This window comes from Oncorhynchus mykiss, chromosome 24 (assembly GCF_013265735.2).
Source record: "Oncorhynchus mykiss isolate Arlee chromosome 24, USDA_OmykA_1.1, whole genome shotgun sequence".
Classification (NCBI taxonomy): Eukaryota; Metazoa; Chordata; class Actinopteri; order Salmoniformes; family Salmonidae; genus Oncorhynchus; species Oncorhynchus mykiss.
This window is the reverse complement of record NC_048588.1, coordinates 9,410,583-9,425,556: the sequence shown is the minus strand read 5'-3', so window position 1 is coordinate 9,425,556 and position 14,974 is coordinate 9,410,583. Positions and strand designations below refer to the sequence as shown.

Genomic DNA, 14,974 nt, shown 5'->3' with positions numbered 1-14,974 from the left:
TTTCAAATATCGTCACACTTGTAAAGTAAATGAGCGCACACACACACACACACACACTCACTCACCAAAGGAGCCGTATTCATAGGGGGAGACTGGAGTCACACCTGGCTTTCCTGTGGGAACAGGTAGAGATCATGTCACATAAACGCACACCAAACACATGCAGTTAGTAGTCTACACTCTACCACAGCATCTAGATGAATGGTTAGTCAGAGAGGACACACCATGCCCTGTGGGTTCAGAGGTTGAAAAGGGAGGCAAGGGTTAATGCAAGGGTGCCCTAGGGTGCGAGTCCAATGGGAGATGAAGAGTGACTATTGAAAACAGAAGTCCTTTTCAGTCAGACTCCCATTGGAACCAAACCACCGTAACCATCCTTTCATCCAAAGCATGACCATGGGCAAGTGTTTAGACATGCATGAGGATGATGATTCCTCATCCACCCAGATGATAAGCCGTCATCCCTCCACTGGATGACATCATAATGGTGATAATGACTGTGAGATGGGTGTAACAATTTTTATAGCGTGCAGGACAGGTAATAAGTAGTGTGAAACTGTGGGAGAGGCTCAGTCACAGGGAATATACCACTACTCCAACATTCTTACCCAGTAGAGAGGCTGAGCCAAAGTTTAGCATGGGGAGAAAGAAAAATGGACAAATTCAAATATACAACTTAAAGAGAAATAGACCAGTAAATCCTTCATCTGATGGGGCAACTATTAAATGGTACGCATTCCTTCTACAACTCATTTTTCAATCTTAAATACAGAGTTACAGAGATGGTTCTCTCCCCTCTTCCCTGTACACCCCTCTGACAAGGAAGTACAACGGAGTGTGCCGTTGTAGTGGGTTGCTGGGATACCTGTCTCCGCGGGCGACATGTCCGCTGGGTTCAGAAGCCCCTCCCTCCTCCTGTGCATCCTGACCAGAGAAAAAACCCAGAGAGAGACACTTGAGTTCCAAAGCCTCTATATGACCGTGTATGAAATTATGTACTTACTGTATACGACAGTGGGGCGATCGACAGACCTCTTGTTCTCCACACAGGCCACCAGGAAGGTGAGCAGGTAGAAGGAGAGGAAGATGCCCAGGCAGAATAGCATGCCCATCACGTACACATCCGCTGAGACGGAGAGAGGGGGATAGAGAGAGGGGGGGTAGAGCGTGGAAGGAGAGAGGGAGAGAGAGAGAGTGAGAGGAAGAGCAAATGAGAGAGATGTTAGAGAGAAACAGAGACGAATAGAAAGAGAGAGAGAGAGTCAGTAACATTTCTCTCTGCTACATTGATGTACTGTTTGATGGAGCTGAAGTCCTTTGGCCTGCCTGGCTGAGTGACTCACAGCTGATAGCGGGCGAGACGACCACGTCCAGCGTTTTACTGCGGTTGCCGGCATCGATGAGCTCATCTGGACGGAGGGGGTAGAAGCGCAGGGGACCCCCACATGCCTCGTCCTCCGTCTTCACCACCACCACCACATAGAAACTGTTACTAGGGAAGTCCTTCCTCTGGGAGCCACGAGATAAGAAAAGGGGAGAGGGGGAACAAGAGAGAGAGAGAGCGAGAGAGAGAGCGAGAGAGAGAGAAGAGAAGAGAAGAGAGAGAAGAGAGAAAGAAAGCGAGAGAGAGAGCGAGAGAGAAAGAAGAGCGAGAGAGGAGAGAAAAAGAGAGGAGAGAGAGAAGAGAGCGAGAGAGAAAGAAGAGCGAGAGAGGAGAGAAAAAGAGAGAGAAGAGAAAGAGAGAGAAAGAGAGAGAGAAAGAGAGAGAAAGAGAAAGAGAGAGAGAAAGAGAGAGAGAGAGAGAGAGAGAGAGAGAGAGAGAGAGAGAGAGAGAGAGAGAGAAAGAGAGAGAGAGGAAGAGAGAGGAGAGAGAGAGAGTTGATGAAATGGTTGTCCATTGTGGCAAGTGAGCTGTAAAAATGTATTTATTGATCAATTACCTGATGTCTCCAGTGTGTGTGTGTATTTTACCTGGACAGTGATGGCAGCTGTCTTGGTCATGGTTTGATACATTCCAATGAAGGCCACGTTGTTATCCAAGTCATACACTGGGCACTGATGATAAGGTAGAACACAGAATTTAGCAATCAGAGAGGAACAAGTGTGTCTGTGTGTGTGTGTGTGTGTGTGTGTGTGTGTGTGTGTGTGTGTGTGTCTGCCTGAGCGAAGAACTTGTGCAGCCAGGGCTAATGTGGTTGCCACGGCAACAGACCCCATCAAGTGTGTGGAATGCAGATTTCTATATTGGCCTACATTTCAGAGACCCCCCTCCCCTGTGAGCTGATAACACACCTGACAGAGCTTTACATTGCGTTTTAGTAACGCCTCTCTTTCACAGCTTTAAACTGCTTTAGGGTAAAAACCAGTGCATTTCACAAGTTCATTCACAGCTGTCTAGGGGTTGCTGGGTTGCTCAGAATGAACTCAACACTGCCCTTGTGTGGTATATCGGAGGCTAGCCATTGGAGACAATAGGCTGAGGGACCACAGTCATGTCCGTATTCATTAGGGTACACCATAGCAAAACGTTTTGAAACAGAAAACTAAAACAAGTGTTTATTCTTGCGTTTCTCAACAGTCCCTCCCTGTTTCAGTTCAGTTACTTCCGAGTTGCTTTTTTCCCCTCTTGTTGACATGTTTTGCTGTTGCTTTCACACGTGCATAGGCCCTGTTGCAAACCTATTTTCCATCTAATACTACAATAATTGCTAGCGTTTCATCCTTCTATCCCCGTAGCGTTTATTGCAATACGTAGACATTTCTGTTTCATGTTTGATAGGACTACAATACATTTACATTTAGCCGACCATTTCTTACCCTCTGAGTGGCGTGATGTTTTATGGTGCACACATGAACATTTACAAGACTCATGTGGTAGAAGTTCTGTTTATGTGATTAAATGCATGGTTCCCTTTGTTCATATTTCCCTGGTTATGTCAGAGTTCCGTGTCTTCCTATTGCCGCGTTCAAAACAACTGGGAACTCGGAACTGGAAACTCGGAAATCTCATACTTCCGACTTCAGTGCGTTCAAGACAACTGGGAAGTCGGGGGAAAAACGAGCTCCGACTGGGGAAAAATCGTTTTGAACGGTCATCCAAATCAGAATTCCATCTCGGGAATCAAGAGGTCCGACTTTCAGACCTGAAGATCACTGATGTCATGATTTGACCTCGTATTTTTCCTGAGTTCCCAGTTGTCTTGAAAGCACCATTAGTCTCTGTCATTCTGGTTGTGCGTAATAGCAGTGCGTGCGCCTCAGTACATATAGAAATAGGCTACGTGGCCTGCGCTCCAGGCTTTGGAGAACGTAGAATAAGGTAAAAGGATAGATACATGGTGTTGAAATATCATTATGTCTGATTAAGAGGAATGTACCAATGGATGAGGAAATTGCCTTTAAATTGTAGAATCAGTTTATTGGACGTAATTGCCAATTGGGTAATTGTATGGTCCTGGGGTCCGAGCTTATATTATTTATGCAGGCCTACCTGCTCCTGTTAAACAGATTCTATTTGGTTTCTCAAGGGGAGGCTGCACAGTGCCTTGCCCTCTACCTGTGTCCGTTCAGATTGGATCAGGCTCAACCTGAGGCTATTTCTTTTGGGCTATTGCAGGTGTATATTTGGTATGATATGGCGCTTTCACCATTGAATCACCAAGACCTGTAAATAAATCTACACTCCGAGCACGTCAACCTGCCTTGGCTTCTGCTGATGTCATGCCCTTACGACTGCCACAAGGTCCCTATTTTACAATGACATAAAGGGATGTTCCAGACAACATAATGAAAAGGGCTGTTCTGGAGCCTCGATAAATAAAAGATTTCTAGTTGAGAAAGTCATTGCGTGTACAGATTTATTTAAAAAAAAATTTTACTTGAAAACTTCTGACTCAACACGCTCTTAGAATGCACGACTTGGACTTGACCCATTAGACTTTGGACTCGACTTGTGACTTAAGACTTGCTTGTGACTGGAATAATAGTGACTTGGTCCCACCTCCGGTGCCTAATGAACAGGTTTGGTCAAGTTAGTTTACCTGGATGTCCTGGATGGACATGACAGAGCACGGGAAGGTCATCTCGGAGTTGACCTTGACGATAACTGTGTCCACTCCGTCAGGGAACACATATTTGAAGTACTAAGAGAAAAAAATCGGGAGTTATAATTATAAAAAAAGGATCGCATATTTATCAGAACAAGTCATAATTCAGATTATTATTATAATATTTTCTTTTAATGTAATGCATACTTCCTAACAATACTATTCTACTATGTTGATAGATCTACAGTTTTGAAAGACAAATCTATAGAATACAAAATGCAAAACCTGTGTACACGCAAAATGTGTGATGTAACAATATACAGTGCCTTGCGAAAGTATTCGGCCCCCTTGAACTTTGCGACCTTTTGCCACATTTCAGGCTTCAAACATAAAGATATAAAACTGTATTTTTTTGTGAAGAATCAACAACAAGTGGGACACAATCATGAAGTGGAACGACATTTATTGGATATTTCAAACTTTTTTAACAAATCAAAAACTGAAAAATTGGGCGTGCAAAATTATTCAGCCCCCTTAAGTTAATACTTTGTAGCGCCACCTTTTGCTGTGATTACAGCTGTAAGTCGCTTGGGGTATGCCTCTATCAGTTTTGCACATCGAGAGACTGAAATTTTTTCCCATTCCTCCTTGCAAAACAGCTCGAGCTCAGTGAGGTTGGATGGAGAGCATTTGTGAACAGCAGTTTTCAGTTCTTTCCACAGATTCTCGATTGGATTCAGGTCTGGACTTTGACTTGGCCATTCTAACACCTGGATATGTTTATTTTTGAACCATTCCATTGTAGATTTTGCTTTATGTTTTGGATCATTGTCTTGTTGGAAGACAAATCTCCATCCCAGTCTCAGGTCTTTTGCAGACTCCATCAGGTTTTCTTCCAGAATGGTCCTGTATTTGGCTCCATCCATCTTCCCATCAATTTTAACCATCTTCCCTGTCCCTGCTGAAGAAAAGCAGGCCCAAACCATGATGCTGCCACCACCATGTTTGACAGTGGGGATGGTGTGTTCAGCTGTGTCGCTTTTACGCCAAACATAACGTTTTGCATTGTTGCCAAAAAGTTCAATTTTGGTTTCATCTGACCAGAGCACCTTCTTCCACATGTTTGGTGTGTCTCCCAGGTGGCTTGTGGCAAACTTTAAACGACACTTTTTATGGATATCTTTAAGAAATGGCTTTCTTCTTGCCACTCTTCCATAAAGGCCAGATTTGTGCAATATACGACTGATTGTTGTCCTATGGACGGAGTCTCCCACCTCAGCTGTAGATCTCTGCAGTTCATCCAGAGTGATCATGGGCCTCTTGGCTGCATCTCTGATCAGTCTTCTCCTTGTATAAGCTGAAAGTTTAGAGGGACAGCCAGGTCTTGGTAGATTTGCAGTGGTCTGATACTCCTTCCATTTCAATATTATCGCTTGCACAGTGCTCCTTGGGATGTTTAAAGCTTGGGAAATCTTTTTGTATCCAAATACGGCTTTAAACTTCTTCACAACAGTATCTCGGACCTGACTGCTGTGTTCCTTGTTCTTCATGATGCTCTCTGCGCTTTTAACGGACCTCTGAGACTATCACAGTGCAGGTGCATTTATACGGAGACTTGATTACACACAGGTGGATTGTATTTATCATCATTAGTCATTTATGTCAACATTGGATCATTCAGAGATCCTCACTGAACTTCTGGAGAGAGTTTGCGGCACTGAAAGTAAAGGGGCTGAATAATTTTGCACGCCCAATTTTTCAGTTTTTGATTTGTTAAAAAAGTTTGAAATATCCAATAAATGTCGTTCCACTTCATGATTGTGTCCCACTTGTTGTTGATTCTTCACATATCTTTATGTTTGAATCCTGAAATGTGGCAAAAGGTCGCAAAGTTCAAGGGGGCCGAATACTTTCGCACGGCACTGTAAATATCCTTCCGTCCCTGTCTCGACAGCTGTTATGCAACACCTCAACAAATCACGCACACACATCCCTTCTTTAATCTCAATCACCTTCTTGGCCCTGGCCTTTAGACTTAGACAACCCCCCCCCCCCCTTATGACACACACACACACACACACACACACACACACACACACACACACACACACACACACACACACACACACACACACCTCTCATGGCCACAGTATAAGGGTTTTATGGGAAATATGCTGTGTGCGTATGTAATTACGTGTATTTGAGTGTGAGTGGCTATGTTTCTCACCTGGGGTTGTGATGGTGAAGCAGTGAAGCTGAACTTCTTGTCTGTACTGTAATGAAGACAAGAAACACTCAACAATAACATTAGCCAGTCAGGTCACACATACTGTACAGCACGCCATCTCTACTCTATGAGTGATGCTGTTGTGTCATGGCTTGCTGTAGAAATAGGCCGTCACGATCGTGTGTAGGCAAGAAGGCAGTGTTTAATGCAAATTAGACCAGCTCTGCACAGTAGCATAATAGTGATGTAAAATATGATGACTCAGAGTATTGACTATGTACTGTTGTGGGAGGCTGTGTAAGGCATGTAGTTCTACAACCAGATATCATGCATTCGCTCGGCTAGCTAGCAGGAAGGTAATGATCCCGGATGAAGATGACTCACTGGAGGGTGAAGCTGTCCACGCGGCTGATCCTCAGCTGGTAGTGGGTGCCCAAGCTGGACAGGGTGGACACGTCAACAAAGAAGTACTGGGTCTCGGTGAGGGAGCGGGTGGGGGGCTGGCACAGCGTTCGGCCCACATGGGCATAGGGGTACTTCCTCTGATACCTGTAGCAGGGAGGGGGGGGGCAAAGAGATAGCACTTCTCCACTCATTTCTATTCATCCAGGAAGTCCCATTGAGGCCAGAAGACCATTTTCTATATACACTGCTCAAAAAAATAAAGGGAACACTAAAATAACACATCCTAGATCTGAATGAATTAAATATTCTTATTAAATACTTTTTTCTTTACATAGTTGAATGTGCTGACAACAGAATCACACAAAATGTAATCAAATTTATCAACCCATGGAGGTCTGGATTTGGAGTCACACTCAAAATTAAAGTGGAAAACCACACTACAGGCTGATCCAACTTTGATGTAATGTCCTTAAAACAAGTCAAAATGAGGCTCAGTAGTGTGTGTGGCCTCCACGTGCCTGCCTGTATGACCTCCCTACAACGCCTGGGCATGCTCCTGATGAGGTGGCGGATGGTCTCCTGAGGGATCTCCTCCCAGACCTGGACTAAAGCATCCGCCAACTCCTCGACAGTCTGTGGTGCAACGTGGCGTTGGTGGATGGAGGGAGACATGATGTCCCAGATGTGCTCAATTGGATTCAGGTCTGGGGAACGGGCGGGCCAGTCCATAGCATCAATGCCTTCCTCTTGCAGGAACTGCTGACACACTCCAGCCACATGAGGTCTAGCATATGCAGGGCCAACCGCACCAGCATATGGTCTCACAAGGGGTCTGAGAATCTCATCTCGGTACCTAATGGCAGTCAGGCTACCTCTGGCGAGCACATGGAGGGCTGTGCGGGCCCCCAAAGAAATGCCACCCCACCCCACACCATGACTGACCCACCACCAAACCGGTCATGCTGGAGGATGTTGCAGGCAGCAGAACGTTCTCCACGGCATCTCCAGACTGTCACGTCTGTCACATGTGCTCAGTGTGAACCTGCTTTCATCTGTGAAGAGCACAGGGCTACAGTGGCGAATTTGCCAATCTTGGTGTTCTCTGGCAAATGCCAAACGTCCTGCACGGTGTTGGGCTGTAAGCACAACCCCCACCTGTGGACGTCGGGCCCTCATACCACCCTCATGGAGTCTGTTTCTGACCGTTTGAGCAGACACATGCACATTTGTGGCCTGCTGGAGGTCATTTTGCAGGGCTCTAGCAGTACTCCTCCTGCTCCTCCTTGCACAAAGGCGGAGGTAGCGGTCCTGCTGCTGGGTTGTTGCCCTCCTATGGCCTCCTCCACGTCTCCTGGTAGCTGGCCTGTCTCCTGGTAGCGCCTCCATGCTCTGGACACTACGCTGACAGACACAGCTCGCATTGATGTGCCATCCTGGATGAGCTGCACTACCTGAGCCACTTGTGTGGGTTGTAGACTCCGTCTCATGCTACCACTAGAGTGAAAGCACCGCCAGCATTCAAAAGTGACCAAAACATCAGCCAGGAAGCATAGGAACTGAGAAGTGGTCTGTGGTCACCACCTGCAGAACCACTCCTTTATTGGGGGTGTCTTGCTAATTGCCTATAATTTCCACCTGTTGTCTATTCCATTTGCACAACAGCATGTGAAATTTATTGTCAATCAGTGTTGCTTCCTAAGTGGACAGTTTGATTTCACAGAAGTGTGATTGACTTGGAGTTACATTGTGTTGTTTAAGTGTTCCCTTTATTTTTTTGAGCAGTGTGTGTGTGTATATATATATATATATTTTTTTGTCATACTTTCCCCCCCTTTTTTCATGGTACCCAATTGGTAGTTACAGTCTTGTCTCATCGCTGCAACTCCCGTAGGGACTCGGGGGAGGCAAATGTTGAGAGCCGCGCGGGGGGAAACATGACCCTGCCAAGCCGCACTGCTTCTTGACACACTGCTCACTTAACCCGGATGTCAGCCGCACCAATGTGTCGGAGGAAACACCGTACAGCTGGCGACCGAAGTCAGCGTGCATGCGGCCAAACCCTCCCCTAACCCGGACGGCGCTGGGTCAATTGTGCGCCGCCTCATGGGTTTCCCGGTTGCGGCGGGCTGCGACACAGCGTGGGATCGAACGCGGGTCTGTAGTGACGCCACTAGCACTGCGATGCAGAGCCTTAGACCGCTGTGGCACCTGGGAGGCCCCAGATGACCTCTTTAAGGGAGACCTGGCCAAGAGGGTAGCTCAATATACAAATCATGATAACATGATTACACCCTAATCCCTATGCAGTGCCATAATTGCACTACATTTTGAGCAGGGTACATGGGGAAAATAGGATGCCAATTCATATTACACAGCCTACGCTATTTTAAGGTTGAACTTAACCATGACCATTGCAGACAGCTCATAACAGTGCCTATGGTGGGAAAATGATGATACAAACAGGATGATAAGAACAACCCCTGCTGTGAAAGGAACTGAGAATTGTCCTGTCAAATTGTGTCAACAAAAAACTGTGTGTAAATGACAGAAAAACGCACAAGCTGCAACTTCCCAAAATCCAACAACCTAGCAAGTACTGTAATTATGGCTAGTGACTGGGGAAATGAGGCCTATGCTTTATGTTTATGTGGAAGTGAAAGTTCAATGTTCAACGATGACTCGCTCTCAACTAAATGGCTCTACCACATGACACGGGTGTTCTGGTATTGCGCAAGTCCATGGGATTCTGTTAAGCCATGAAAGACAGGCTACTGTAGCGTTTCCCAAATTCGGTCCTCGGGACGTTTTGGTTTTTACCCTAACACTACACAGCTAATTCAAATGAGCAAAGCTTGCTGATGAGTTGGTTATTGGAATCAGCTGTGTAGTGCTAGGGAAAAAAAACGAAACGTGCACCCCTTCGAGTCCCGAGGACAGAGTTCGGGAGACCCTGGGCTACAGTATAATAAAAAATCAAGTAGGTTCTGCATGCAGGCTATACACTTAGACCTATATCATATAATAATTAGGGAGTGCTTATATAGTCCTGTTTCACTCTATGTACAGGTGTGAAATGGAAATGTGTTTTTTGAATATGCCACGCCCCCTGAGGCACCCTCGGAAAGTGGGGTCACAGCCAGGGATCAGCCATTATTGACAGCAACCCTGGAGCAATTCGAGTTAATTGCCTCGCTCAAGGGCAGAATGACAGATTTGACTTTGTCGGCTCAGGGATCCAAACAATAACCTTTCGGTTACTGGCCCAACCCTCCTAACCGCCAGATACAGGGTTTGCGTTTTTTTTTTTCTTTGTATGTCTTCTTGCCCTGCCACCACTCCCATCTCTCTGTAATGTTTATAATACAGTGAGCTCCAAAAGTACTGGGACAGTGACATATTGTTTTTGTTTTGGCTCTGTACTCCAGCACTTTGAAATGATACAATGACTATGAGCTTGAAGTGCAGACGGTCAGCTTTAATTTGAGGGTAATTCCATCCATATCGGATAAACCGTTCAGAAATGACGCCACTTTTTGTACATAGTTCCTCCATTTTAGGGGACCAACGTATTGGGACAAATTCACTTATGTGTATTAAAGTAGTGAAAAGTTTAGTATTTGGTCCCATATTCCTAGCACACAATGATGACATCAAACTTGTGACTCACAAGCTCGATGTCATCATTGCGTGCTAGGAATATGGGACCAAATACTAAACTTTTGACCACTTTAAAAGTCTTAAGGGAATTTGTGTGGGGGGGGAGAGACGGACTATGAACAAAAAGTAATGACATTTCTAAAAGGTTCACCTGATATGGATAAAAAATACCCTCAAAATAAAGTCGACAGTCTGCACGTCATTTGTCGTTTCAAATCCAAAGTGCTGGAGAACAGAGCCAAAACAAACAATTAATGTGTCACTGTTCCAATACTTTTGGAGCTCATTGTATCTTCAACCCATGAATAAGTCAATATATCTAGCCTACATAATGGAGAGAGACACAGCAAAAATACACTCAAGGAGAAACAAAACCTCTACAACATCTAGGACTAGGCTACACAACTGTATGGCCTGTTGGTTTAGGTTGTTTTCTTTGACAGAACTGAATAATTGAATACCAAAGTATAACCACGTATCGTGCTTCCCTCCCACTCTAGTTGAAAATGCCCAGGTGCATCTCAAATAGATAATGACATAATAAAATGGTTTGGTGATATAACACAGGGACAGAACCAGGATGTGCCAGGGCTGCAGCCAGTAGGGCACAACGTTGTGGAACGTTGATGATAGAAATGTCTTGATTAGAGCCGACTTGAGTCCTTATTCTACATGTCAGAGATGCATGTTTGTTCAAAATAACATAACGCTTCTGTCTGAACGTTCCACAACATTGTGCCCTGCTGAACGCACCTCAGGTGTGCCAGCAGGTTAGGCTACTCACAGTCCACGCAGTATGAGGGGGACCTGGAAGGACAGCACAGCCTGCTTCTGTCTGACCACAAACAGGATGGGACTGCTCTCTGCCCCCTCTGAAAGTACGTCCACAGTCACACGGACCCCCTCCGTCTGCCAGGGCAGGGAGAGAGAGAGGGGGAGAGGGTTAGAGAAACTCAATGTAAAACAACATACAATACATACAGTACCAGTCAAAAGTTTGGAAACACCTACTCATTCCAGGGTTTTTCTGTATTTGTACAATTTTCTAGATTGTAGAATAATAGTGAAGACATCCAAACTATGAAATAACACTTATGGAATCACGTAGTTACCAAAAATGGCCACGTCGGTGGCACTGCCTATATTTTATATTTGAGGCTCTTCACAGTAGCCACCCTTTGCCTTGATGACAGCTTTGCACACTCTTGGCATTCTCTCAACCAGCTTCATGAGTTAGTCACCTGGAATGCATTTCAATTAACAGGTCTGCCTTGTTAAAAGTTCATTTGTGGAATTTCTTTCCTTCTTATGCGTTTGAGCCAATCAGTTGTGTTGTGACGAGGTAGGGGTGGTTTACAGAAGATAGCCCTATTTGGTAAAAGACCAAGTCCATATTATGTCCAGAACAGCTCAAATAAGCAAAGAGAAACGACAGTGCATTATTACTTTAAGACATGAAGGTCAGTCAATGCGGAAAATGTCAAGAACTTTGAAAGTTTCAAGTGCAGTCGCAAAAACCATCAAGCGCTATGATGAAACTGGCTCTCATGAGGACCGCCACAGGAAAGTAAGACCCAGTTACCTCTGCTGCAGAGGACGAATTCATTAGAATTAACTGCACCTCATATTGCAGCCCAAATGCTTCACAGTTCAAGTAACAGACACATCTCAACATCAACTGTTCAGAGTAGACTGCATCAATCAGGCCTTCATGGTCAAATTTCTGCAAAGAAACCACTACAAAATGACACCAATAAGAAGAAGACACTTGCTTGGGCCAAGAAACACGAGCAATGTACATTGGAGTCTGATGAGTCCAAATTTGAGCTTTTTTGTTCCAACCGCTGTTTCTTTGTGAGACACAGAGTAGGTGAACGGATGATGTCCGCATGTGTGGTTCCCACCGTGAAGCATGGAGGAGGTGTGATGGTGCTTTGCTGGTGACATGGTCTGTGATTTATTAAGAATTCAAGGCACACTTAACCAGCATGGCTACCACACCATTCTCCACACCATCGCATCTGGTTTGCACTTAGTGGGACTATCGTTTGTTTTCAACAGGACAATGACCCAACACACCTCCAGGCTGGGTAAGGGCTATTTGACCAAGTAGGAGAGTGATGGAATGCTACATCAGATGACCTGGCCTCCACAATCACCCGACCTCAACCCAATTGAGATGGTTTGGGATGAATTGGACCGCAGAGTGAAGGAAAAGCAGTCAACAAGTGCTAGGAATGTGGGAACTCCTTCAGGACTGTTAGAAAAGCATTCCAGGTGATACTGGTTAAGAGAATGCCAAGAGTGTGTAAAGAACGATGATGGCGCTGACAGATAGGGCAGCCGTGCTTCTAGCTCCTTAGCATATTTAGTTTTTCATTATTAGCCCAGAAAATGTTTTGTGTTATTACATACAGCCGGAAATAACTTTTGGATATCAGATTGGCTGTAACTCACCAGCATTACGAACAGGAATACGACTTTCCCGAATTTAATCCTTTGTTCATACCCCCCAGGGTATTTGAACTGATTCCAGAGGCTGATCCAAAACACCGCCGGCCGAGAAGAGGTATTCGGAGTGGACTTCTAGTCCAACTCAGGAGGCGCGCACACCACCCATCGCTTCCGAATATATTGCTCGCTAATGTTCAGTCTCTGGATAATAAAGTTGACAAGCTCAGGGCGAGGATCTCCTTCCAGAGAGACATCAGCGATTGTAAGATACTCTGTTTCACAGAAACATGGCTCTCTCAGGACATACTGTGAGTCCGTACAGCCAGTTGGGTTCTCAGTTCATCGCGCAGACAGGAATAAAGATCTCTCCCAGAAGAAGAAGGGTGGGGGTGTATGTTTCATGATTAACTACTCACGGTGTGATTGTGATAACATACAGAAACTCAAGTCCCTTTTCTTCACCCGACCTAGAATACCTCACAATCAAATGCCGACCACATTACCTCCCAAGAGAATTCTCTTCAGTTATAGCCACAGCATATTTCCCCTCAAGCCAATTCCCCGACGGCCCTCAAAGGACTACACTGCACTCTATGCAAACTGGAAACCACATATCCGGAGGCCGCATTTATTGTAGCTGGGGATTTTAAGAAAACTAATCTGAGGGAAACACTACCAAAGTTCTACGAACACATTGACTGTTGCACTTGCTCTGAGAAAACATTGGACCGCTACTACTTAGCTTTTCAAGATGTCTCCAAGGCCCTCCCCCACCCTTCCATCGGCAAATCTGATGACGATTCCATTTTGCTCCTCCCTTCCTATAGGCATTAACTCAAACAGGAGGTACCCGAATTACAGACTACTCAATGCTGGTCTGACCAATCGGAATCCATGCTTCATGTTTGTTTTGATCACGCGGACTGGGATATGTTCCGGGTAGCCTCTGAGAATAACATTGATGAATACACAGATACGGTGACAGAGTTTATCAGGAAATGTATAGGAGACTTTTAAAACCTACCCAAACCAGAAACCGTGGATAGATAGCAGCATTCGCGCAAAACTGAAAGTGCAAACCACTGCATGTAACCATGGCAAGGTGATTGGGAATATGGCCGAATACAAACAGTGTAGTTAATCGGAAGTTATGGGTGCTCTCGAGTGGCTAGATGTACTTTACCATTCGGCCATCAGATTTGCCACCAATGCTCTTTATAGGACACTCTATACTCCTCTGTAAACTGGTCAAGTCTGTATACCCATCGCAAGACCCACTGGTTGATGCTTATTTATAAAACCCTCACCCCCCCCCCCCCCCCCCCCCGATACCTACTGCAGCCCTCATCCTCCACATACAACACCCGTTCTGCAAATCACATTCTGTTAAAGGCCCCCAAGGCACACACATCCCTGGGTCGCTCCTCTTTTCAGTTCGCTGCAGCTAGCGACTGGAACGAGCTCCAAAAAAAACACTCAAATTGGACCGTTTTATCTCCATCTCTTCATTCAAAGACTCCATCATGGACACTCTTACTGACAGTTGTGGCTGCTTCGCCTGATGTATTGTTGACTCCACCTTCTTGCCCTTGTGTTGTTATCTCTGCCCAATAATGTTTGTACCATGTTTTGTGCTGCTACCATGTTGTGCTGCTGTCATGTTGAGTTGCAACCATGTTGTTGTCATGTTGTGTTACTTGCTATCATGCTGTGTTTTCATGTGTTGCCGCCACGCTATGTTGTCATCTTAGGTCTCTAATTATGTAGTGTTGTGGTGTCTCTCTTGTAGTGATGTTTAATCATATATATATTTTTTTTCAATCCCAACCCCCGTCCCCGCAGAAGACATGTTGCCTTCTGGTAGGCCATCATTTTAAATAAGAATTTGTTCTTAATTGACTTGCCTAGTTAAATAAAGGTTAAATACAAAATGTATAAAACTACAATTCCCTCTGTAAGGCAATCAAACAGGCAAAACGTCAGTACAGAGACAAAGTGGAGTCGCAATTCAACAGCTTAGATATGAGAAGTATGTGGCAGGGTCGACAGACAATCACGGACTACAAAGGGAAAACCAGCCACGTCATGGACACAGACGTCTTGCTTCCGGACAAGCTAAACACCTTTTTCGCCCTCTTTGTTGATAACACAGTGCCACCGACGTGGCCGGCTACCGAGGACTGTG

The 14,974-nt window shown here is 45.2% G+C and overlaps 1 protein-coding gene across 6 annotated transcripts in view; it reads right to left on the bottom strand.

The window, feature by feature from the left end:
- LOC110503674 (SID1 transmembrane family member 2) overlaps positions 1-14,974 on the bottom strand; it is a 31,039-nt gene that overhangs the window by 13,522 nt on the left and 2,543 nt on the right. For 2 of the 6 annotated variants that reach the window (XM_036961485.1, XM_036961489.1), the window contains exons 2-11: positions 11,120-11,244; positions 6,658-6,822; positions 6,274-6,319; positions 4,041-4,142; positions 1,972-2,055; positions 1,344-1,509; positions 1,033-1,126; positions 866-924; positions 609-620; positions 66-113 (exon numbers count right to left, since the gene is read on the bottom strand). In XM_036961485.1, coding sequence (XP_036817380.1) covers positions 66-113; positions 609-620; positions 866-924; positions 1,033-1,126; positions 1,344-1,509; positions 1,972-2,055; positions 4,041-4,142; positions 6,274-6,319; positions 6,658-6,822; positions 11,120-11,244 — 901 coding nt within the window. Of the gene's footprint in view, positions 1-65; positions 114-608; positions 621-865; positions 925-1,003; positions 1,127-1,343; positions 1,510-1,971; positions 2,056-4,040; positions 4,143-6,273; positions 6,320-6,657; positions 6,823-11,119; positions 11,245-14,974 lie in introns of all 6 variants that reach the window. The other 4 variants (XM_036961487.1, XM_036961490.1, XM_036961488.1 and 1 more) reach the window with 2 other exon arrangements.